General features: G+C 32.6%; 4 protein-coding genes across 6 annotated transcripts; 2 read left to right on the top strand and 2 right to left on the bottom strand.

Moving 5' to 3' along the window:
* Positions 1 to 571: 571 nt before the first annotated feature.
* LOC105121440 (endophilin-A3) lies at positions 572 to 5,939 on the bottom strand. Of its 2 annotated transcripts, XM_011020076.1 has the most exons (10): positions 5,614 to 5,938; positions 5,421 to 5,534; positions 5,256 to 5,325; positions 5,016 to 5,164; positions 4,458 to 4,559; positions 4,184 to 4,384; positions 3,470 to 3,532; positions 3,105 to 3,257; positions 1,486 to 1,560; positions 572 to 980 (listed from the first exon to the last, which is right to left on the bottom strand). In XM_011020076.1, exons 1-10 carry the CDS (start codon positions 5,671 to 5,673, stop codon positions 855 to 857), a joined length of 1,113 nt encoding a protein of 370 aa, XP_011018378.1. In that variant the 5' UTR covers positions 5,674 to 5,938; the 3' UTR covers positions 572 to 854. The 2 variants fall into 2 exon arrangements, with proteins under 2 accessions (XP_011018378.1, XP_011018379.1); XM_011020077.1 differs by lacking the exon at positions 3,105 to 3,257 and having other exon boundaries at positions 5,614 to 5,939.
* A 2,597-nt stretch (positions 5,940 to 8,536) lies between these two features.
* On the top strand, positions 8,537 to 12,504 carry CDC48B (cell division cycle 48B). 2 transcript variants are annotated; one of them, XM_011020078.1, is made up of 12 exons: positions 8,537 to 8,770; positions 8,880 to 8,924; positions 9,019 to 9,074; positions 9,189 to 9,338; positions 9,515 to 9,622; positions 9,796 to 9,895; positions 10,106 to 10,384; positions 10,524 to 10,693; positions 10,934 to 11,062; positions 11,331 to 11,418; positions 11,535 to 11,612; positions 11,877 to 12,504. In XM_011020078.1, the coding sequence occupies exons 1-12, from the start codon at positions 8,558 to 8,560 to the stop codon at positions 12,345 to 12,347; spliced, it is 1,887 nt and encodes a 628-aa protein (XP_011018380.1). In that variant the 5' UTR covers positions 8,537 to 8,557; the 3' UTR covers positions 12,348 to 12,504. The 2 variants fall into 2 exon arrangements, with proteins under 2 accessions (XP_011018380.1, XP_011018381.1); XM_011020079.1 differs by lacking the exon at positions 10,106 to 10,384.
* A 286-nt stretch (positions 12,505 to 12,790) lies between these two features.
* LOC105121439 (vitellogenin-2 protein) lies at positions 12,791 to 14,222 on the bottom strand. Its single transcript, XM_011020075.1, has one exon. It carries the CDS (start codon positions 14,020 to 14,022, stop codon positions 13,063 to 13,065), a length of 960 nt encoding a protein of 319 aa, XP_011018377.1. The 5' UTR covers positions 14,023 to 14,222; the 3' UTR covers positions 12,791 to 13,062.
* Positions 14,223 to 18,104: 3,882 nt separating this feature from the next.
* On the top strand, positions 18,105 to 20,733 carry LOC105121438 (serine/threonine-protein kinase At5g01020-like). Its single transcript, XM_011020074.1, has 5 exons — positions 18,105 to 18,650; positions 19,096 to 19,231; positions 19,476 to 19,612; positions 19,700 to 19,823; positions 20,091 to 20,733. The coding sequence occupies exons 1-5, from the start codon at positions 18,228 to 18,230 to the stop codon at positions 20,537 to 20,539; spliced, it is 1,269 nt and encodes a 422-aa protein (XP_011018376.1). The 5' UTR covers positions 18,105 to 18,227; the 3' UTR covers positions 20,540 to 20,733.
* The last annotated feature ends 2,951 nt before the right edge of the window (positions 20,734 to 23,684 follow it).

Below are 23,684 nucleotides of genomic sequence, written 5' to 3'. Positions count from 1 at the left end.
TGCCACCTATTTTCTCAGCCATTTACACTTTAATCTTGTCTCTAAATCTTCCCTTTCCTATTTTTTTTTTTTAAATTGGCTATTAATTTGGGCTATAAGGATGAAAATAAAAAAAAGAAAAGAGATGGATAAAAAAATTAAACATTATAGCAATCCATACTGATTTTTACTAGTTATGGGGCATGCTGGGAGTTGCAAGCAAGCTTTTCTTTTTTTTGAACTGGAAATGGAAAAATAAAATGACTAATAAATCAACACTGAAATCTCCTGACCTATCTTTTTATATTCAATTATAAAACAAACATTCTATATTTATATGTAATTAATTAATTTAATTTAAAATTATCTAAATTTGCTCCCAATTTTGAACGTTTAGGATGAAAGTGTAGAGTTTTCTGGCTTTAACTGGATTACACAGAATGGAATAGCAGAAGGAGCAACCAAAATCTTTCTTGTTAAAGCTTCGTCAATGGCTGAAAAAGTTCAAAAACTTGCAATTACTTGCTGGAATCTAGAGGATTGCTTAACCCAAACTGTAACTAATCACCACAGCGTCTGCTTGAGAAAATGCGAGGAAATGAATAGCCAGGCATTTTATAATCCAACAAAAATTACTGCAAGGGGAAAGGTACACAACATTAAAAGCTGCTTATTGGCCTTATTTTCGTCAACACAACAAATAGTGAGATGCGAAAAAGAAAAGGAAGGCTAAGTTAGGAGAGCACAATCTCATCACACATGCACTACCACGTCAGAAGGAACGGCATTCGATAACATACTGTAACCACTGGTGCATAGAATTGAACTATAATATAAACAAGACATATACAGCTTTTGTACATAAATAATTTGGATCAAGGAGTTATGCTTTCTTCCATTATCTTGCTTGCAGGTGAGTTTTCATGCTTTTCTATGTAGGCAGAGGGAAACCATCCAGCCTTGCCTTTGCATTCTCCTTCTGACCACCCTGTCGGAGCCACCTTGTGATATTATCAGCAAAAGATTAGGAAGGGGAATTAGAGGGAAAAGGAAAACGAAAAAGATTGAAGCTCGAGTTGCCTCTTCTGAAACATATATTTGCAAACTCAAATGGCCTATATTAAAAACACTCCCCAGAGTCATTTACTAAAGACGAAGACAAGGACTTCTGATCTAAGGATGTAACGATAAATATATTTGTTGTGTGTGTGTGTGTGATGGTGTTCAGCAAAAAGATAAAGAATTCACAGATTTACGACAGACAAAACTGCCAACTGCAAGCACCAAACCCATGCTCATACAGGCATTGGTGCACAATCATTTTACAGGCTGAGCTCTATGGTAAAGGAATATACAATACAACTATATATTTATGTGAATATGCATGCTTAATATAATTAATGCATGCATGCATGAGTAGGATTAATAATTCAAAATCATTTTCAAAGATGGCCTATAATGGAACAGTCTATAGGTCATCGGAGGCATTATCAGTAGAGAAAGTACCTTCCGGACCACAACAAAATCATCAATAGATAGACTTAACTCCCCTTCTGCTTGAGCATCAAATGGGTGTATAACCTGCAAAGAGTTAAAAAATAAAATGAAATGAAGATCAAAATAACAAAAAAAAAGCAGTGAATCTTAAGAAAAGAAACATCTTTTGCACTGGTAGAAGATTCCATGACAGTAAACAGCTAAATGTGGATCCTTATTTAATTAGTGTGGCACACAGTTGTAAACAAATAAATCAGTGAGATAAGAACATGCTTTCAAGGGTAACACCTTTAAATAACAGTTTGAAGAACAATTTTGCTCCACATAAAGAAATCCTTAATCTGACTATGATTGTTTAACATTCAGATAGCAGGTTTAATTAGTTTACTGACGCTCATGCATCTTTGTTGCTTTCAGGTCTTTTTACATATTAAATCTTAGGTTTTCCTTTTTCCTTAAGTTATCGTGTTTACTTCCAGCTCTTCAAGTATCCTTACTATTACTTGAGTAAATACAACTTTTATAAACCACAAATAAAATGGTGGCCATAATTAGGAAAAAAAACTCATGTACTTCCCATGATAAAGTTTGGCATAGTATCTCTTCAAACTCATGTACTTCCCACAAATAAATAACTCATGTACATGCAAGTTTTTTCTCAAAGAAAAATATCACTGAAGTTGTATTTTAAAGGGGAAAGATAACAGGTTATCTTTTGCTTATAAAAGAAACATGCACCTTCAAATCACAATATCATTTTGAAACAAAAACTTCTTCAAAAAAAAAAAGAGCAAATAGGTGGAAAAGTAAGGTGCAAGTATCAACTTTTAACTTCCTTTTCATTTGACTACTAGTTCATGACTGCTTCCATCACCAACTGGCACTGACACCCTCACTGTGCACAATAAAAAGATCAGTGCCATTATTTCCACCACCATTGACCCATTGCTACTGCCACTACCTATAGTATTGCAGCCAGTAGGCCTATCTTCTTCATTCCACTACTGCCAAAGTTTTCTTTCGTTTTCCAGCTCTTTTAAATTAAATAAATTAACTATTTACCAACATTAAATACAATTCTTTGTTGGAGTAGTTGACGAAACAAATTAATTATTGTCAACATAAAAAACAATTAGTTGTTGGAGTAATGCAGTCGACCAGCGAACTGTTTGCATGGTATTGGACCCCTAGTGACATGTTATCCAATGAATATTTGGCCGTATATTTGGAGGTCCCACAACCTACTCTATCAAAAAAGAGTTGAAATTAAACTAATAACTTTATTTCAAGTACAAGGAACAGAAGGATGCTGCATCCACATTGGCAAATGAGATGATCAAGTAATCCAGCACATGCCATTACAAGGAATAAAGATATAGTGTGATAGTTTCAAGAGAAAAAAAGGAATCAAACATCATGACATGTATAGGCAGTTTTAAGCAAAAAACAAGAATCAAACATCACGAGCTGTGTAGGCACTTTCTCATAGTTCAAGTCAAAAGCTGTGAAAGAGGAGATACGATGGAAGAAATCAAACAGTGTTCTAAAATATTTAATTATTTTTTTCTTTCTGGTGTGGCAGGGTTTGAGAGAAGAGGTGGGATATTCAAAGTGATCAAACACCTTACTTTTGCTATGTAAAGTGCATCCTTATGATTCAGTTGCATGTGATTTTCAGATCCATTTGAAGTGTTATTCTTGGGTTCGGGTGGGAAAATCACATCTCTCTGTGTGATTGCCGACTGTAACGCGGACTCGTTTAATTGCTCCTCGAGAATCATCTACATCAATCATAAACATTTTGGAATTGCACCAGTCATAATCTATCTCAAACATAAAATTAGATTATAGTAAGGTAATGTTTTGAGCACCTGAAAAGTGAAGAAAGCATGCATGGAGTGATAAAGAGAGAATGATTTTCAAAAAACTATTAAGTGATTTATGTGTGCACATGCACATAAACATGCCAGGTCCAGGGTTGCAAAGAACAAACCTCTGCATGTAGCTTATCCAAAATAGTAAGAACATGTTGATGATAACATCTCTCAGCATCTACCTGAAAAATGATTTGAATTTTTTTTAGATCAATGTGCAGAACACAAATAATGTTTACCTAAACCAAATTTGATAAAGCAGCACAAATTTCAAATACAGTAAACCCCTCTTAACTTTGCAATCGTGAAATTAAGCAAGATATTTATGCCAGGAAAATGGGTGGGGAACTCTATCAGGACAAGAAAAATTTTGAAACGGTAAAAGGAAGGATACATGGCTAGCTACAAAGAGAGATATGCAGAAGCAAGTGCCAAATTGAATTTGCTGAAAAGGGAGATGAACCATAAGAATACCTTTGCCCAAATAGGCAAGGAGTACATGAGGTAACATCCCTCCCCAAAGCCTCCAAACTTCCCTAATTCTTTATCCCATTTGACACCTATGTTGTCACATATCAACAAGAGAAAAGTACTGAACCAAAACGAACATGAACATGGATAAAATGTTTTTGGCTTTAGCTACGCCAGTCACATGAATGCTTCTTTAAGAGTCTGTTGAATTGCTATACTCCATTCACAACAGGTGTTTAGATGGTCAAAGTTGTCAAACACTATAGATCGTGGTCCTGGAAGCCAAATGATCATCATAGGCAGAGAGAGTCATGCACCCAAATGCACCCATACACGGAAGAAAGAAGAAAAGCATGCAATACCATACTAAACAACCGCTGAGCAGTAATCTCTTGCTGTTGATTTTCAACTGAAGACATGGCAGCAGTTGCTTCTCTCCCAAGAGCCATCATTGTAGATTTAAGTTCAGTCAACCTTGCCTCTGCAGCTTGAAGCTTCATGCAACTCTCTGCAGATATTTCAGAATCCCTGGTTTTCGACCGCCGTCTCAATACTTCTGCTCCCTGCCAATAACATATCACCATGAATCTACCACAATTCCTGCAACTGTTACACCCATGAGACACCAAAGCTTACCTGGGCTTCAACCTCTTGACGGAGTTTGTCATAACGGTGAGTCAAGTGGCGAGCATCCTCCAAAGGAGCTCCAGTTATTAAAGCCCGAAGTGGCTTAGAAACCTAAATATTGAAATCCTGTAACACAATTAGGAACATAAAAGGAGATGGGAAAACCTTATTTTTTCTTAAATGACAGCTTACACTAAAAATCCCAAGATACCCATCATTAATTCTAGGCAATATACATGTAGGGCTTTAAAACTAATAATAGCAATAATCTGTTTCTATCATATCAATTTGTCTATCTTGCAATTTTTTCCTTCATGCTTTCATTTAACACACTTGATGAAATAACAACTGGATGGTCACTTGTACAATGCAGAGTAACTAATTCTAGGCAGGAACTACAATTACTTATGACATCTTAACTTGGCAGAAAATTTCAAAAGAAGCAATGATCTCTGAATATATAATAAATGGAACACATTTACTTTAGCATGAATATATGCTTAAGTATTCCTAAACTACCACCATTCAATTTGCATTGAGATTATTCCTAATTGGCAGTAAAATTACCTGATCATTAAGAACCCCAAGCAAAATTTCCTTCTCATTTTCCATCAAATTATGCGAGGCACCAAACTGAAGAACAGTCCTTGCGACATAATTATTCTCGCTCTGGTTCTCAGCTCCGTATTTACAACACTCGTCAGCCAACTTTCGCACTAAGAAAATCCCAAAGCCAAAAATCTCACATATCAACCTCAAAGAAAACAAATCATAACAAGGTAGTCGCAAAGCAAAATCCATACTCACATATTTCCATTTGCTTCGAACTTATAGATACAAAACCTTCAGCACCGCGAACAATATTCTTCTGAAAATGCTGGTATTTTAAAGTGAAATAAAACACCAAAAAAAATCAAAATTTTGCCTCAATAAAAAATGGAAAACCAAACCAAATCAAATAAATAACTGCACCTTGGCAGCTCTGGTTGAATTGTAGAGATTTTGAAGATGCTGGTAGCATTGTAATTCTGCTTCGTCAACAATAATTCCTTCATTACTAAAATGTCCCAAATGCTTCAATACTGCCTGCAAACAACCAAACAAACACAAAATTTGAAAAAAAAAAAAAGAACAGCAAAAGAGAATCTGAACTCAAATTAATTACCTGTTGCTGCTTTGCAACTTGCTCCCGAAGCCTGGTAGCTTGCTTTTTTATGGCTTCCATGTAAATGAAAAACTATCAACTACTCACTGTACAACTTCTATTCTGTGCAGTTAAAACAGTTACAAAACCAAACTTTGTTTGTAGTTAAATCGCCAGAGGCTGCTCAAATCGAGGAGGCGATTAAGCAAGAAAGTGAGTTTTTTTCCGGAAAGAGAATTTTGATTTGTTTGTAGTTAGCTTTACAGGCAACACCGAAAGAGAAAGGGAAAGGTGAGGACAGATAAATGGGGGAAAGTGGAAACTGTCTGTCGGGCAAGAGTTTAGAATTAGAAAGGTCTTTTGTTCCTGCAGCAAGTAAAAAAAAATTAAGTTTATTCTTTTAAAAATATAATGTAAAAATCATCGCAATATAAAAGAGATATATTGATTTATATTAATTTATAAAAATATAGTTGTTTTTTATTAAAATATATGTTAATAATTTTTTATTTTTAAAAAATATGTTTAACATCGACACGTTAAGATAATTTAAATATATAAAATATATATTAATTTAAAAATAAATAAAATATTTTAAAATATTTTTAAAATATAAAAATAACCTACCAATATATTTTTACCCGTTTTGACTTGGGTTGGCTAGGCGGAGAACATTCACGTGGTGGCTGCTCTGCTGATCGGGTGGTTGTTTGACGCGTTAGAAAACGGGTAGAGGCGGAAAATGAACTTTTCAAAGGAGAAATATTAAACGACAATTTCTAGAAATGATGGTTAGTTTTCTTGCTATTGTATGCTAATTACATGTCTGCTGTCTTGTGGGTTTGATTATTTTTTTTTAACGTGATAGAAAAATTTAGATCAGAAGAATTATTTAATATTAATATTAAATTTGATATAATAAATTAATTTAGAAATTTATTTTACGTGACTCTTTATCTAATTTAAATTTAAAATTAAAATTATATGAAAATTATAATGATATGTCCAAGAACGGATCAATGCAGAGGACTGCCTGGGCAGATTTTTTTTAAAATTAAACTTTCAGGGCAGAGGAGGGTTTGCGACCAAGTCGTAATTATGGAAAATTTGAGACAAGAGTGTAATAAGTTGTGAATGCGCCTTCTTCTGCAAAACCATTAAGTCCAGCCACGGTGTGAAAGGGTTTTTTTTAAATTAAATAATAATAAAAATAGATAATTACAGAAAAATTTGAATAAAATTAAAAAAAAATCATGTAGGGTTGAAAAAAAAACAACACATGTTGATATGAGAAAAAAAATTCTATAATTCTATTTGAAAATAAAATAAAAATTAAACAATATTTTATTAAAAAGTCTTACAAAAATATTTATAATTGACTTATTTTAATTAATTTCAATTGAAATTGAATGCCATAAGGCTGGACAGGCCACACTGTTTAATTAACTAATACATTTTAAGTTTCATTAATCTGATTTTAAATTGGAAAAAAAAATAAAAATAAATAGAGCATGCGTAATTTGCTGGAGTTGTCCAACCACTACAATGACTTCATAGAAAATAATTTAGGTCAAATTTTTACTAAAAAACTTAATTTTAATTCAGTTTTACCTAAAATACCTTGTAATTTTAAAAAAATAATTTTTCAAACAAAAAAACAAAAAAAAAACTCACAAAATCAATTCAGGAATAAAACCTCTCTCAACCCCTGTCTATTTTTTCCACTAACATCTCAATCACATTCATTTTGTCAAGAGGAATATCTTGACAATGAATCTAGTCAATTTTATCATTGAAATCCAGTCCACTAATATTTTTTTTATTTATATTTTTTAATAAATTTTTTTTCTCATCTTTTAATTTCAGTAACTATAATATAAACAAAATAAAATTTTACATCAACACATATAACTATAAAGCTCAAAGGAATAAAAATAATTTTGGACAATATTCAAGCCCATTGAAACTATTTTTTAAAACGTTTATCATACATCTTCTTCTTTTTTATTTAATTTTGTTCTTCCAACTTCAAATACATATTTTTAAGATTTGATCAGATTCTCAGTTTTAACCAGATCATCAGGTCATCCGAGTTAATTTTTTAAAATGAAAATAATATTATTTTAATAAAAAAATCAAAATGTTGTAATTGAATTTTTAACTAAGTAACACTAAATTTTTTATTCCTTTAATTTTTTCAATCCGACCTAATTCTAGCTCTAAATTGACTCACCAGGCTGCATCAAATTTCAAAACTATATTAAAATATCTTCGGAGCATCAAAACTCTTTTTTTTCTCTTCGTGAAATTGATCATTAATAGATAGCAAGGATATAAAAACATGATAATTCACTACAAATCAAATGAAAACAAAATTTAAAATCTAATAAAAAATACAATGTCAAATAACTAGAATGTGTTGGATATATTGTGGTGTGCAGTAATTTTTAAAAATATTTTTTTATTTAAAAATATATTGTTTTATATTTTTAATATCAATAAATCGAAATTATTAAAAATAAATATTTATTTAATATATTTTTTAAAAACTTTTCAAAAAACCTGCAAACTCACTCCCAAATATCAAAAAAAAAAAATTAAAAAAATTAAATCATAAAAAAAGCAGGTTACTAATCCACTGTATCTTGGGATGACCAAATTTCTCAAGAGGAGAAATAGATTTCTTCTCAATCTCAAAATTAATTAATTCCTGATGTGTTATTTAATTTGTTGTCCTCAAAATTTTCTAGATTTCACCACATTTAAATTAGGACCGGACTCGAGGAGTTACACTGGAAAATAAAATTAAAAGGGCGAAACTGACAAAACAATACATTTTAGATATCAAGCTGAAAACTACACAAACTTATAAGGCCTTTACCTCTACCTTAATCATCAATTTCTTTTGGCACCAAGGACGCTTAAAAAACCCCTACTTTCTCTCTGCTATCGCTCTCCCTCTCTCATGGAACCTCCCACCAGCAGCTGCAGCGGCGGCGGCGGCGGCGGCAGCAGCAGCAGCAGCAGCGGAAAAGTCAACAAAGGAACTGAAAACTCAAACAACAAGTGGAAAGCCGAAGAAGCAATTGGTGGAAATAAAGCGGCTCTCGAAGCTTTAAGAGAGCTCATTACTTTCCCTCTTCTATACTCGCGTGAAGCTCAGAAACTCGGTCTAAAAGTAACTAAAACCTAATTTCACTCAATAATTACATTTTGTGATTGATTATGATCATGCTACAGATTTAATTTCAGGTTAATTAATTAATTAATTTGGTTTTTGATTCTAGTGGCCATCAGGTTTGCTTCTGTACGGTCCACCAGGAACCGGAAAGGTAAGTAGCTTTTAATCATTTTATTAATCCAATAAATTGTTCTCTTTGATTCTAAATTTATTTATCTATTTATCTTGTTTTTTTTCTTCCGCAGACAAGTTTGGTACGAGCAGTTGTACGCGAATGCGGGGCGCATTTAATTGTCATTAGGTAATGTGATTTCCCGGCTAATGATTTTATGTATTGCTGAATTAATAGTTATATTTATTTATTCGTTTAATTTTTGGCTTGAGTTTGATGGGATTTGTGAGAATTTTTTTGCAGTCCACATTTCGTTCATAGAGCGCATGCTGGAGAAAGCGAGAGAGTTCTACGTGAGGCTTTTTCTGATGCATTGTCTCATGCTGTGGCAGGCAAGCCATCAGTTATTTTTATTGATGAAATTGATGCCTTGTGTCATCGTCGTGATTCAAGGTATTGGAGAAAGGATGGTTAGATTTTGCTGCAGCTTTACCTGTTCTTTAGATTTATACAATTGCTTTGTTGTACCTTTTGTGTTAGTTTGTTTTCTTGGCTTGCTGTTGTCTTGATAAGAACATAAAGAGGTAAACTTCTCCATTCATATATTTAAATTAGGCCGTCAAATGCAGACGGGAGCAAGATGTTCGTGTAGCCTCTCAACTATTTGCTTTGATGGATGCCAACAAGCCCTCATCTACATCTTCAGCACAAGTTGTTGTGATTGCATCAACTAATAGGTTAGCTTGTTGCTTTTTGTATGTTAGAGGTTTTGTTCTATTGAAATGAAGTAGAATCAATCTTACACAGAAGCTTTTTGTTAGCCTTTTTTTATGGCTGTGTTGCACACATTGTTTGATCTTAAATAATATATATATATATATATATATATATATATATATTCTGTATAAAGAGTGGATGCAATTGACCCTGCATTAAGAAGATCTGGTCGTTTTGATGCTGAAATAGAAGTTACTACACCTACAGAAGAGGAGCGATTGCAAATTCTCAAGGTAGCATACAAATCTTTCAATATCTATGAGCATTGTAAGAGTCAATTTTTATGAAACATATATCAGCCTATCTGAGTTGCCAGTTGATGTTATTACTAGAAGTATGATCATGGCTCTTATTGTTTGATGGAATGTTGATTAGAAAAAGGTTTGTAATGTGGCAGTGGAGGCATGATTTTATCATGATTTTTTCTTCTTGATTGTTCTCAGCTCTATACAAGGAAGCTTCATTTGGATCCTAATGTTAACTTACATGCTATAGCTGCATCTTGTAACGGATATGTTGGGGCTGATTTGGAAGCTTTATGTCGTGAAGCTACCATGTCTGCTCTTAATTCTTTGGATACAAGTGAAGATGCTGGTGTGCAATTAACGATGGATGACTGGAAGCATGCTAAATCTGTGGTTGGCCCTAGCATAACGAGAGGCGTGACAATGGAAATCCCCAAAGTGTCTTGGGAAGATATTGGTGGACTGCATGATTTAAAAGTCTGTAACCATGTCTTAATTTTGTATAAAAAATTTTCCTGATGACTTTAAGGATGCTCAACTTTATATATGTTAGCTCTGCACTTCAATTTGGTATTGAAACTGACGCAGAAGTTAACCATACTTCCTATGTTGTTAGAAAAAGCTCCAACAAGCTGTTGAATGGCCTATCAAACATTCTGCTGCATTTGCAAGGATGGGAATATCACCAATTCGTGGAGTTCTTCTGCATGGACCTCCAGGATGCTCAAAAACCACTCTTGCTAAAGCTGCAGCTAATGCTGCTCAAGCTTCCTTTTTTTCCTTGAGGTATCATTGTATTGCATTTTCATATCTCGTAAAATTGAAGTGTTTTTCATGAAGAAAGGATTTTTTTTGAAAGCTTTATTATTCAGATTTTAGTGTACAGACTTGATAACTGGGATATTAGAGCTGGCCGTTTCAAAACTGATTTTTGTTGATAATCCATGCTGAATTTATAAAGAGAGAGAGGGTAAGAAGGGGAACCAAAGATTTATATTTCTTGAAAACTCATAAAGTATAAATCAGTGGTGCAGAACTCTATTCAATGTATGTTGGAGAGGGGGAAGCATTGCTGCGCCATACATTTCAGAGAGCTCGCCTTGCAGCACCAAGCATAATATTCTTTGACGAGGCTGATGTTGTTGCTGCAAAAAGGTTAGTATGGAGGTTTCCTATATGTTGCTGCTGAAAAATGATTGTTTCTCTTAAACTGTTTCTGCAAATGTTTTCTGTGGTAAGTGTGTAATTATTTCATTGAGCTTCTTCAAGTTGGTGTATAATAAATGCAATCATGGGCACATGTGGAAATATGCATAACATTTTCTTCATTCACACGTACAGAGTAATGCAGTTGTTCTTATGATTGATTTTTTAAAACAACTGGTAAAAAAATGGTTCTCAAAGCACTTCCATTCAATGGCAGAGGTGGGACTTCAAGTAACAGCACTACTGTAGGAGAGAGGCTTCTGTCAACGTTACTGACTGAAATGGATGGTTTAGAGCAGTCTAAAGTAGGTGCCAGTCACATGATTGAGTTTATCATTTATCTTGAAACTATAGTTGTGAGGAGTTACAGATAACATCTAACTCTTTTTTTGTGGTTCAAACATTTGCTTAATTCCATCAGGGAATTCTTGTGCTGGCTGCCACAAATCGTCCTTATGCAATTGATGCTGCACTTATGCGCCCTGGACGCTTTGATTTGGTGAGGAGTGCAAGTTTAAAAGTTTTCCATATCTTGTACCTGTTACACCTTTTTGCTGGCCTTGCAAATGGTTTAACAATCATTTCCGTAGTTTGTCTTTTTGTCTGCTGCATATTTGAAGATGCCCCTAACATCATAGTTATGAGCTCACTATTCCTGATTACCTTGTGATCTTTTGCATGAGATGGTGCCAAAATCACAATAAAGCCATTCATTCTTTATGCAGATGACATGTTGTTTAATTTCATTTATATGAACCTGCAGGTGCTATATGTGCCACCACCTGATTTTGAGGCTCGATATGAGATACTTGGTGTTCACACACGTAAAATGAAAATAAGTAATGATGTTGACCTGAGAAGAATAGCAGAAGATTCTGAGCTCTTCACCGGGGCTGAGCTGGAGGGCCTTTGTCGGGAAGCTGGTATTGTAGCTCTGAGGGAAAACATATCTGCCAATGTCGTATGCAATCGTCATTTCCAGAGAGTAAAGGAGTCATTAAAACCAGCTTTAACAAGAGCTGAAGTTGAAAGATATTCATCATTTATGAAGACTAAACAAAAGAGATCTGGCGCAATTGAATTTGATCGGAAACCCAATACTGAGTGCAAAAGGAATTTGTTGGATTCAATGCTTTCAGTCAAAGTTGGTGTTCTTAGCTTAGTATTACTTGCTGCTTCTAAATATTTTCTTATGTTTACCAAGTCAGCCAGACCTGATGTACCAGCAACCTGAAAAAGCTGGTTACCTATCTTTACATGACTGTGGGGGCTATGCTTTTCTTTCCAGATTCTCATTATTTACTAGGGAAATTATGTTTTGAGCTGGTCTCTTACAGATCGCCTTGTAAGTTTTGTGTTTCCTTGAAAGTAATTGTGCCAATATCTTTGGGTAGCGTGTATCGGGATTTTTGCAACCTGGCTAGTAATTTTTTTTTGAAAACTAGTACAATGCTAAGGTTTTCAAGACAGCAACCGTAAAAACAAATTCTTTGTGTTAATCCAAATAATCTGATTTCAAATTCACTGTGCCATCCCGGGGAAGAATTAGCCTGTTATAGAGTTCACGTCCATGGAGCTTCCAATCAAAGAGTTAGTTTTATTACTTTGCACTCCTGGCTCCCAAAAGAGAAATTCTGCGCTGCTAATGGAAAGAGAGGAATTTTATTCATAATTTTATTAAGAAAAAGAACTTCAATTAACATATAAAAAAATAATCCCAAAATGACATGCATAGAGAACAAAATATTCAAGGCATTGCCAGCCTATTATTGTGTACCATTGCCAGATGATTTTGTATAACTGTATCAACCTTTACAAGACAAAATTCAAGCCCAAACTATACTAGTATTAGGGTAAAAAGCCAATATGAAGGGAAAAAAACATATACTACTACAATTCCATCACATGCATAACAACATGAAACAAAACCAAAATCATTAAATCCATACTCATTTAGCAATCTCATCGTCACTTAGCACATCATCAGTGCCATGAAAACTCATCCTCGCAGATGCCTGCTTTGCCCATTTCACAATCTTCTCTGCCTCTCTACTCATCTTCTCTTGCTCTTTCATTGCCTTCTTTAGTCTTTTCTGCTGCTCTTTCACTGAAAAGGTACTCAAATCAGACAAGTACTCATCAAGATTATTGCTTTCCCAGTCAAGACCCAAACTTTCCTTGCTTTGCTTCTTTTTAGGAGAACACCAAAAGCAGCCAACTTTTCTAGGAGGAGAAGGTGAATTCATGAATGAATTTGATGAATTGGAAGACCCAAATTTTGATTTTGATTTCATACTCATTTTCCTCTCCGGTTTCTGTTTGGATGGTGAGAAAATCACATCTTCCACCCATGAGTTAGAATGATCAGATCCGTGTAAAGACTTCTTCTTTAAACTCCCTTTCCCATCTGGGTTTTCTTTCTTCGGAGAAAACATCTCTTCTTCCATTGACGATTTTGAAGGAGGAGGAGAAACACGGCCACTTTTCATTTCCTTTTCTAAACCCGATTTCCATTGTGGGTTTTCTTTGTTGTCCCAGGAAACTTCATTTTGCCCCTTTGAAGATCCCATTTTCTCACCTGGGTTTTGCTCCTCGCTTGAAAAATTTTCTCCTTTTTCAGAATCAGAAAAGGACCCATCATCATCTTTTTTACCCTTCACTGAGATGTTGTTCATATCAGTGTTAGACCTTGAGAGAGATTTACTGGTAGTTGGGGTTTTAGATTTAGTGGGAGGGAAGGATTTGAGTTTTTGAAAACGGGTTTCTAAATCAGTAGGAAGGAGCGAGTCAGTGAAACCAGAACAGTTGATTTTAGAAACTTGTTCAAGGACACAGAGTTCCTGTGTTTGAGATACAAGTTCGTCTACCGCCGAGTCATCAGTGTCTGATAGGAAGCCAAAATCTGCCATTTTTCGAGAGAGAATTGTGAGATTGCACCGTTAACTCTTTGTGTATCTTTCTTTAGTGTGCTGCTTAGGAGAGTAACAGGAAGGGCTGTCCTCCTTGTGGTGACTCGGGTTGTGGGAGCTTCTTCTAGTAACGGCTAGCTCATGCTTTCGGCATTTTGTTCGAGTTTTTCAATCGTGGGGCCCGTTCTCTTCTGGGGCCAGACGTGTGTGTCTATATATATATATATATATATAAAAAAAAAAAATGGGCGTGTAGATTGACGAGTGAATTATAAATTAGTTTCTTCAGTTTTGAGAAACAAATTAATTGTCTTAAAAAAAATTATTAAGTTATTTTATCAATATTGTTATGCTTAATGTAATGTATGATACTTTATTGAAAACGTTGCTTTGGACTTTATTATCACAAATCACCTTTTGGACTTTTAGTTTTTCTATTTTCTATATCAGAGGATTTCTTCATTGTCGAGAAGATCTCATTGAAAACTCTGCTTTCGACTTTATTATTCGCACACAGTGTTCTAAAACATGTTTAGATTTAAAAGAAGGCAAGCTCCTGTCAATAGTGATTTAAATGGGCGATTAGATCATTCTTGACGTTTTTTGAAGTAATTCTACAATTAGTTATCTTATAACAAGCATCTTATTACCTTTTACCTGTTGTACCATTAGATCTCTTGAAATTAGTAGTTTTATTGTTTTTTCTAGAATTGTTTTTTCATATTTATTGTTTATTTTTGGATTTTAAATTATTTTTCTTTATGTTTTACAACTCTAATTTTATTTTTCAGTCCAGATCATTTTTTTCTAACGTAATTTTGTTACATCTTCTCCATCATCTCAATTCTCAAACCAGCCCTATTAATTGATTATGAAACCAAACAATGGAGGTTAATTTTTTTAAAAATTTAATAATAAAAGATAAAACTAAAAAGAAAAATTAATATAAAAAACATATAAAAAAATCAACTCGATTAATACACGACCCGAAATATAAGATTGAGATAACCTCACATAAAAAAATATAAAAAATTATGAAACTCAAAATCTAATAACATAATGTCGAAGAATAAAACTAAAAAAAAATAATTTAAAAAAAAGACCAAAGAGAAATCAATTTAATATTTGAAACTTACGATTCGAGTTATAAAATCAAGATTATCTAATACAAGAAGAATAATAAAAGATTACGAAACAAAATTCCTAATCATTCAAAAAAAAAATAGCAATCAAAACAATAATGATCAAATTTGATATAAAAATTAAATGAAAGAAAATAAGAAATGCTAAATTGAAATATAAAATAAATCAAGGAAAAGGATAAAAAAATAGCCATAAAAAAAATAAGAACTAAATTAGATAAAAAATTATATAACATAAAATATTGAGGAAGAAAATTAAAAAGTATCAAGAAAATAATAAAAAATAGCAATAAAAAAATGAGAATCAAATAATAAAATAAAATAAAATGTTAAGAGATGAAATTAAAAAAAATATTAAAAAATATAAAAATAAATAAATAATAATAAAATAATAAAGATTAAATTGATACAAATAAAAATATTTAAATTCTAAAAAGGTCGTCATAAAATTTGAGGCAAGGATAGAGAAAAGAAGAATAAAAGCCTACCAAAGCCTAATCGTTTCTCTGCCATACATACATACACGCTTGGCCACTAGGAATAGAATAACACGACGGTTCCAACATCATAATGAATGACAATGTTTGACTACTCGGAAATGCAGCAACCACCATTCAGATTGCACAAGTGCCTCCCATTTGTTGGCATGTGTATAACACATGTTTACTATTTTTATTTTTTAAAATTATTTTTATATTTATAAAAAAATAAAATTGTCCTTTATTTATAAGTAAAAACATGATAAAAAAACAAAAAAAAAACCCTACACATCAATTTTATTTTTTTTTGCTTTTATAAGCAATGTAATTATTTCACTGTTCAATCAAAGTTTTAAAAAATCAAAAAGTTCATAATTTAATTTTTAAAAAATAAAATAGTAATTTTACTATTAATTAATCTATAATAATATATATACTACGGTGTTTTAGTTTTTTTTTTTTTAAATTAATGCTATTAGTCTCATCAACTCATTTTCATAAAAACTCACTCTCAGCACACAATATAGAAGAATTCACAGGAATGACTCAAAAGCTCATTTTTTTTTAATTAAATTTGTGTTTTAAAATGTTTTTTTAGAAAGATATTAAAATAATATTTTTTATTTTATAAAATTTATTTATCATCAAAACAATCTAAAAGTAAAAAAATAATGTTAAACAGTTTTTTTTTAATTTTTGCAACCCCACATTTGAGCAGTACTTCCAAAACAATAGCTAACTGAGAGCACAAAAAATGGCCATGGCTCATCCCAACATCAGCTGCCCCAACAGCTTCTTTTTCTTGGTACTGATCTAAAATTTACAGAAAAAGATGGTTCTCGAATTAACGTAGAAGGCAAGGATGCTCTCTCACTCTCAGCCATTTGTTATTCAAGCCTCCCTCTTCTCACTCTTTTTTTCTTTTTTATTTTCATGGCGGCAATAGTAGAAATCCGTCTTTCTCTTCCGTTTCCTCTTTCTTTCTAATTAATAACCTCCAAATCCAGTTTCAAGAATTCAAATAATTATGAATTTAAATCTATGTAATTTAGTTTTTCACCCTCAATCACTGAGATTTTTTTTTATTTTTATTTACATCTACAAGTTTGTTCAAGAACTTACGGTGGATTGAGGAGCAAATTTACAATTATGTTTAGATTTCAAGTCATGGAATTATTGAATCTCTTGTTAGAGAGAAGCTTCAATATTGGATTGTAATCTTGGTTTCCCTATTAATCTTTGTTTCGAGTTTTATGAGAATTATAATAAAAATGTATGCTGATTAGTTAGTATCAATAAAATTGATTTTTTCTGTATATAAAAAAACAATTAGAGTGAGGAATTAATCTAAATTACGGACAACAATTTAAGAAGAAGAAGAAGACAAGAAGCTGATTTCGCAAATATCCGTTGTTTCATATTTGTTTTCATGGAAAAGGGGCCTGTTTTTGGGTTCACACCAAGCACACAAATTTTGTTTATGATTTATCGATCATAACGCTAAACAAGTTAGGAGGCCCCAACACCAGAGTCAGAGAATGCATGACACTGTTTTCGGAGAGCATCAAAGATCAGTGGGGTATGGAGCATGACAGAACGCATTTGTCTTGTTGCTGTGGTGGAGCAGAAACAGATAAGAAATGCAGACATCATCTCATACCTCAACTCCAACTGCTCCAATGATATTTCGTGCTTAAGAAACCAGATTTCACCACTCATCACTCTCAAACACTTCAGCTACTCATACATATCCTGCCTGCTTTCTGTGATTTGAAATATGCATATGCAAACATTCTGTTAGGTGGACAAGTGGTGAAGTTATCTCCTTTTTAATTATCCAAAACAACGTTTCCTTATCCAGTTTCTGAGGGCAGTTGGACATTTGCACTTAAATTGAAAATCCATACGTGAACTGCAAGTATTTTCATAACCACTGCTGTTTCCCTGCCAAAATTCAGAAAAGAAAATGAGACGTTGCCCTCTAGATGTTTCAAATCATTTTGCTTATAGGTAGACGCCAAGAAATGGGGTTTTCTTTCTCATAATTACTCGACATATAGCAATTGAAGCCAAGACGCCATTTTAGGAGTGTTATCTTTTGAGAGAACTTGTAACTGGGATGTTATTGCGGTGCTTGCCAGGGTTCTAAATTCTTAAATGCCCTGCAGGCTCGTCTTTGGCCTGCTGTAGCCATGAACCGACATCTTAATGGTGCTTCTATTAGCCCACAAGGGTAACCTCCATTGTTACTCCTCCCCTTGACATCTGGCTACTGTTGCAACAATTAATTGCAGCCAACTGCCATTAAGATAATAAAATATCGACACTTTTCTGCACGAGGACATTATAGTAGATGACAAAGCAAATTCGAAGAAAATATCAGTGTTAAGCGAGATAACACAGAATAAATTACCCGATTTAGTAGAGTGGTTAGAGCAGTTGAAGAAAGAATGCCCTCTCTATTATCTTTTTAATCAACTCTAGCTTTTAGATAATAAAACCGCAGTTTGTTTATATTACAAAGCGAACACACCCACCACTCCATACCACACAAAAAACCTGCTATACTACTATTTCACTAGCAATGAAGGAATCTTCACAGCCATGGAAACCATTCACTGCTAAATATTGCTGTTCAGTTGAAGATCAAACATTCTTTGGCAACTTCAGCAGATGTAGGACATCAAAATCAGACATTTCCAAGAACATCAATGCTCCGGCACCGTCATTCAGAAGATTGTCATTCTCTGATCTTAGCCGTTCTTCGTCAACACGTCTTAATGAGGATCTTGCACAATCTTTTGGGCCTGACTTGTATGATTTTCAATTGAGTGAGTTACGTGCAATAACACAGAATTTTTGTAGCAATTTCTTGCTAGGAGAGGGTGGGTTTGGGACAGTGCATAAGGGTTATGTAGATGATAATTTGAGGCAAGGTTTGAAGGCTCAGGCTGTTGCTGTTAAGCTTCTTGACATTGAAGGCCTGCAAGGTCACCGTGAATGGCTGGTAAACATAATTGATTTTCTCCTTACTGTTTTATGAATAACACTATTATTTTCATTATTATATATATCATGACAAATGGGAGATTATAATCCTTACAAATGTTGACTTCCGGCTACATGCATGGTATTTTTAATTAAAGTTTCTCAACTCTTTGCATAGTGGGCCTTCACTTGTACCTCGTTGAATTTGGTGCCTGGATAGGATCATAGGAACAGGAATGCACAGAGCAGTACCAGACGACTTCAATTCTATGGTTGTTTGGAAAACATGATGAAAAGCAGTTTTTGCTGTGATGTTATATGCAAATTTATGATTCATTTCTTTTGAAGAAATAATATGTATTTATCTTGTCTTTAATCATGTTTAGTCTCATTTGCACTCAAGACTTATCCAAGTAATAATCCAATAAAGTTTGATTGAACAGAGTTTTCTTTATTTATTGCAGGCGGAAGTAATATTTTTAGGGCAACTTAGACATCCAAATTTGGTTAAATTGATTGGTTATTGCTGTGAAGAAGAAGAACGACTTCTTGTCTATGAATTTATGCCTCGAGGCAGTTTAGAGAATCACTTATTTAAAAGTGAGTCGATCAATTTTATGCTGCATATTTATTTTTCGAGTCATGATTTACATCAACTTTCTAATTTGTGCAATTCAACCTGACTATTTCATATGGTAAAAGTCTTCTGAAAAGGCTAAACCTTTGACCTGATTCCACTTCACTGGTAAAAATGAAGGAAATGGGGCCGTGTACAGAGAAACATTCAGGAAGACGATGGGAAGGGTTATTTACTTGGTTTTGTTTCATTCATTGACCATCACAGGGATTTCAGTGTCCTTGCCATGGAGCACGAGGTTAAAGATAGCAATAGGAGCAGCCAAGGGGCTAGCCTTCTTGCATGGTGCTGAGAAGCCTGTCATATACCGTGACTTCAAAACTTCCAATGTGTTGCTAGATTCTGTGCGTAAACATCTCTTTCTTTTCTCATTCAGATTAGTAGATAAACATACTTGACATGTCAGGTTTTCTACTTGATCCTGCTGTCAGGATTTTACTGTTAAATTATCAGATTTTGGACTCGCAAAGATGGGACCTGAAGGATCAGACACGCATGTTACCACCAGAGTGATGGGGACCTATGGATATGCTGCCCCTGAATACGTCTCAACAGGTATTTTCTTGCCTCAAAGCTTTCTCTTGGGCCCATAATAGACAGGTTCTGTGATGTGTATCCAGACAAAACATTACAGGTCTGTCAGTATCTCTAGAGCAAGCTAAAGACTACTGGGCTCAAAGCCCGATTCGAGGATTTGAATTGCATAAGCCATCATGGATGGATTTGCATTAATAAAAATATATCAAGAATGTGTATTATGACATGTAGCAGTTAATGTGAAATCTGACCATTGATAATGGCTTCTGTGAGAATGCATTACAGGACACTTGACAACAAAAAGTGATGTTTTTAGCTTTGGGGTGGTCCTACTAGAGCTGCTTACAGGGAGGAGAGCAACGGATAAATCAAGACCAAAGAGGGAGCAAAACATCATCGACTGGGCAAAACCTTACCTGACAAGCAGTCGCAGGTTGCGCTGTATTATAGATCCAAGACTTGCAGGCCAGTATTCTGTCAAGGGAGCAAAGCAGATGGCACTGCTAGCACGACAATGCGTAAGTTTAAACCCCAAAGACAGGCCCAAAATGCCATCCATTGTCGAGACTCTCGAAGCCCTACAACATTACAAGGACATGGCAGTGGCTTGTGGGCAAGCGCAAGCATCGACAAAATCTGCTACGAGAAATGGAGTTTCCTCTGGAGGAAGGTTGGAAGGCAGAGGCGCAAGTTATAGGAAATCAGCTCCAGTTACATCAAGCAAGAAAACATAATTGATAATCTGTAATAATAAAATAGAAGGCTAAGTGTAATTTATTAGCATGTGTGTGTATGTTAATGGGATACGACCTGTGTAGATATCGAGTATGCAAATGGTACATGTCCATGGCCAAAATACATTACTACCTAAAGTAAAATCTGATATTTATCAGAGCATGAATATGTAATTAGTATCATTTTTGAGATATTTTATCTTTCTCCCTTTTCTTGCCCTTGCAGTGATAACTCTTAATCATAAAATGTTTATAAATTAAATCAATATATCTATATTTAAAAAGATATCCAAACAAATGAGATGAATTTACTAATAGAAATATGTATATTTTTTAATTCCATCGTTAAATCAAATTAAAATTTTACAAGTAGAATTGATTCTATAAAAAAGTTGTTTTTTTATTTTTTAGTTATTTTCATACTCTTTTCCAAATTAGGTATGATGGTTTTATTTAATTCATATTTTATCAGTTAATTTACTATTTAAAGAGTTATGTATAGTAGTTGCATTAGACTCGATGATACTCAGAATTTTCCCTATAGTTTACTTGCAATCCCAAGGTTTGTGAGTTTTTTTTGGACACCCTTAATTCACCTCACTGTTTTTTAACAAGGGAAGAATTCCAAATTAATTTCTAATACAGTAAAAAACCGATATTATGAATTTATTTTATTGTATCATTTGTTCCAAGAATTTATTTTTGAGGCATCGTTTGTCTTCCCCGCTTCTCCTGGCCTCTGCACTCTGCAGTGTTAATATTTCACCGTCATCTGACGTTGAACGTGTAAAAAGAATGTTTATAAAGTCGATCAACGTATCTAGATTTAAAAATATATTCAAATAAGTTTGATGAAATTACTGATAGCTAGAAATCTGTATATTTTTTCATTTATTTATTATATTAAATCAAGATTTTACAAACATCTTATGTAGACTTGATTCTATAGAAAAGTTAGTTGAATAGCATCCATTGAGGTTGTTTTGATGTTTAAATTTGGTCTGAAAGTTGTTGTTTGAGCTTCTTTTTTTTTTTAATTTTCTATTTATATTTAGACTTCTTTTCTAATTAGATTTGAAAACTTTATTTAATCTATATTTTATTAGTTAATATGGTCAATTTAGTTTTCTATTTAAAGAGTTTATGGTATTTGCATTATACTTATTGATATTCAAAATTTATTAAATCAAGATTTTTTCTATAGTTTAGCTGTAATTTCAAGGTTTGTAATTTTTTTTTTGGACACCATCTCACCAAACCGAGGAACATTGGTTTTGGGGTATTTTAATCTTGGGTATTTATTTCTTTTCCATAATTTTTAAACATCTTGGGTATTTTAAATTTCTCTATTTTTTCATATTTTTTTATATGTAGTTTTTTTGTTCTAATAATCTATGCTATATGTTTTAAAGGTTATTTATTATATGCTTTTCAAGTCAAGCTGAGGATCAACTTTTAGTAAGTCTTGAATTTGGTTGATTGAATTGGATTAACTCAAATGAATTATTTTTTAATTTATAAAATATAAAAATAACATTGTTTTTTTTTAAACAAATAAAAAAAGTCTACGCATTTTGCTAGGTTTTCTCACGAGCTCAACTTTTTGTTCTTTCTTTGCACTTACAACATTTAAACATTTTACACAAATATTGGAAAGGACCCATGAAGCAGCAAAGTCCTCTCTTTAGTTTCTTCTAAAAGCAAAAGATAATTGACTTTGTAAATATTTAACACTCGTTTTTCTTTTGAGTTTATTTGATTTTTTAAAATGCATTATATAGTACACTTTATTTATATCAAATATAAAATTAAAAAAAATATAAATATAAATTACAACAATCTCTTTTAAACATTATAAAATTAAAAAAATAAATATTATTTAAAAAAAAATTAAACTAATATTTTATTTATTGAGAATTAGATTTCTTTATTTTTTCATATGTAGTTTTTCTGTTCTAATAATCTATGCTATATGTTTTAAAAGTTATTTATTATATACTTTTCAAGTCAAGCTGAGGATCAACTTTTAGTAAGTCTTGAATTTGGTTGATTGAATTGGATTAACTCAAATGAATTATTTTTTAATTTATAAAATATAAAAATAACATTGTTTTTTTTTAAAACAAATAAGAAAAGTCTACGCATTTTGCTAGGTTTTCTCACGAGCTCAACTTTTTGTTCTTTCTTTGCACTTACAACATTTAAACATTTTACACAAATATTAGAAAGGACCTATGAAGCAGCAAAGTCCCCTCTTTAGTTTCTTCTAAAAGCAAAAGATAATTGACTTTGTAAATATTTAAAACTCGTTTTTCTTTTGAGTTTATGCTCTTTTATTTTATCTTAGAGGTTATTTTTCTCATCAAAACAAATGATTTTTTAAAATGCATTATATAGTACACTTTATTTATATCAAATATAAAATTAAAAAAAATATAAATATAAATTACAACAATCTCTTTTAAACATTATAAAATTAAAAAAATAAATATTATTTAAAAAAAATTTAAACTAAACAATTTAAAAATATGAGAGAGGAGGTATTAGTTTAAATTTAAATAAAAAAATAATGCAAACTAAAAAATACATACAAAAAATGAGGTATTAATAAAAAAAATTGTAAGAAAATAATAAGAGAAAGAGAAAAGGATATATATTAGGAGTCTATAAGTATGGTAAGTTAGGTCCTTGTACTTAGCCAACTATCCAAGCCTAAAAATGTTTGGGTTTGGAAACCTAGTCCCACGCTATATATATATATATATATAAAACAAGGGGTGGACAACATGATGATTGCTATTTTTTATTTACAAATTATTTTTAAAGCAAAACAACATATTGTTTGACGTGGCAACATTGCCTACTTCCTAATTTTTGAACAACTAAAGTGGCTAGAAATTTGTTGGAAGTTGGGTTTTGACTTTTAAAATAAAAAAAATATTTTAGTTATTTTAGTTATTTTAAAAAATAAAAATTATTATAAAAATCTTAATGAACCTATTTATGATCTTAAAATAAAATAAAAATTAAAAAAAACCTGAAATAACAAAACTTTTCAATGATTGATATATTTTTTTGGTAAGATGAAGGCCATAAATCCTTTGACGCCAATCTTGTTTACTGTGGTTGTCAAAATCATGACAAA

The sequence above is a fragment of the Populus euphratica genome, unplaced genomic scaffold (genome assembly GCF_000495115.2).
Source record: "Populus euphratica unplaced genomic scaffold, PopEup_1.0 scaffold25.1, whole genome shotgun sequence".
NCBI classification, from domain to species: Eukaryota; Viridiplantae; Streptophyta; class Magnoliopsida; order Malpighiales; family Salicaceae; genus Populus; species Populus euphratica.
This window is presented reverse-complemented; position numbering and strand designations above follow the sequence as displayed.

Coding starts and splice junctions, on each gene's coding strand:
- LOC105121440 (XM_011020076.1), bottom strand. CDS start 5,673: ATGGAAGCCATAAAAAAGCAAGCTACCAGGCTTCGGGAGCAAGTTGCA. Junction 3,533..4,183: donor CTCAGCGGTTGTTTAGTATG/GTATTGCATGCT, acceptor ATCATTTTTCAG/GTAGATGCTGAGAGATGTTA. Junction 3,258..3,469: donor TGGATAAGCTACATGCAGAG/GTTTGTTCTTTG, acceptor TGATTGATGTAG/ATGATTCTCGAGGAGCAATT.
- CDC48B (XM_011020078.1), top strand. CDS start 8,558: ATGGAACCTCCCACCAGCAGCTGCAGCGGCGGCGGCGGCGGCGGCAGC. Junction 9,623..9,795: donor GTGATTGCATCAACTAATAG/GTTAGCTTGTTG, acceptor TTCTGTATAAAG/AGTGGATGCAATTGACCCTG. Junction 9,896..10,105: donor AGCGATTGCAAATTCTCAAG/GTAGCATACAAA, acceptor GATTGTTCTCAG/CTCTATACAAGGAAGCTTCA.
- LOC105121439 (XM_011020075.1), bottom strand. CDS start 14,022: ATGGCAGATTTTGGCTTCCTATCAGACACTGATGACTCGGCGGTAGAC.
- LOC105121438 (XM_011020074.1), top strand. CDS start 18,228: ATGAAGGAATCTTCACAGCCATGGAAACCATTCACTGCTAAATATTGC. Junction 18,651..19,095: donor AAGGTCACCGTGAATGGCTG/GTAAACATAATT, acceptor TATTTATTGCAG/GCGGAAGTAATATTTTTAGG. Junction 19,613..19,699: donor CCAATGTGTTGCTAGATTCT/GTGCGTAAACAT, acceptor TCCTGCTGTCAG/GATTTTACTGTTAAATTATC.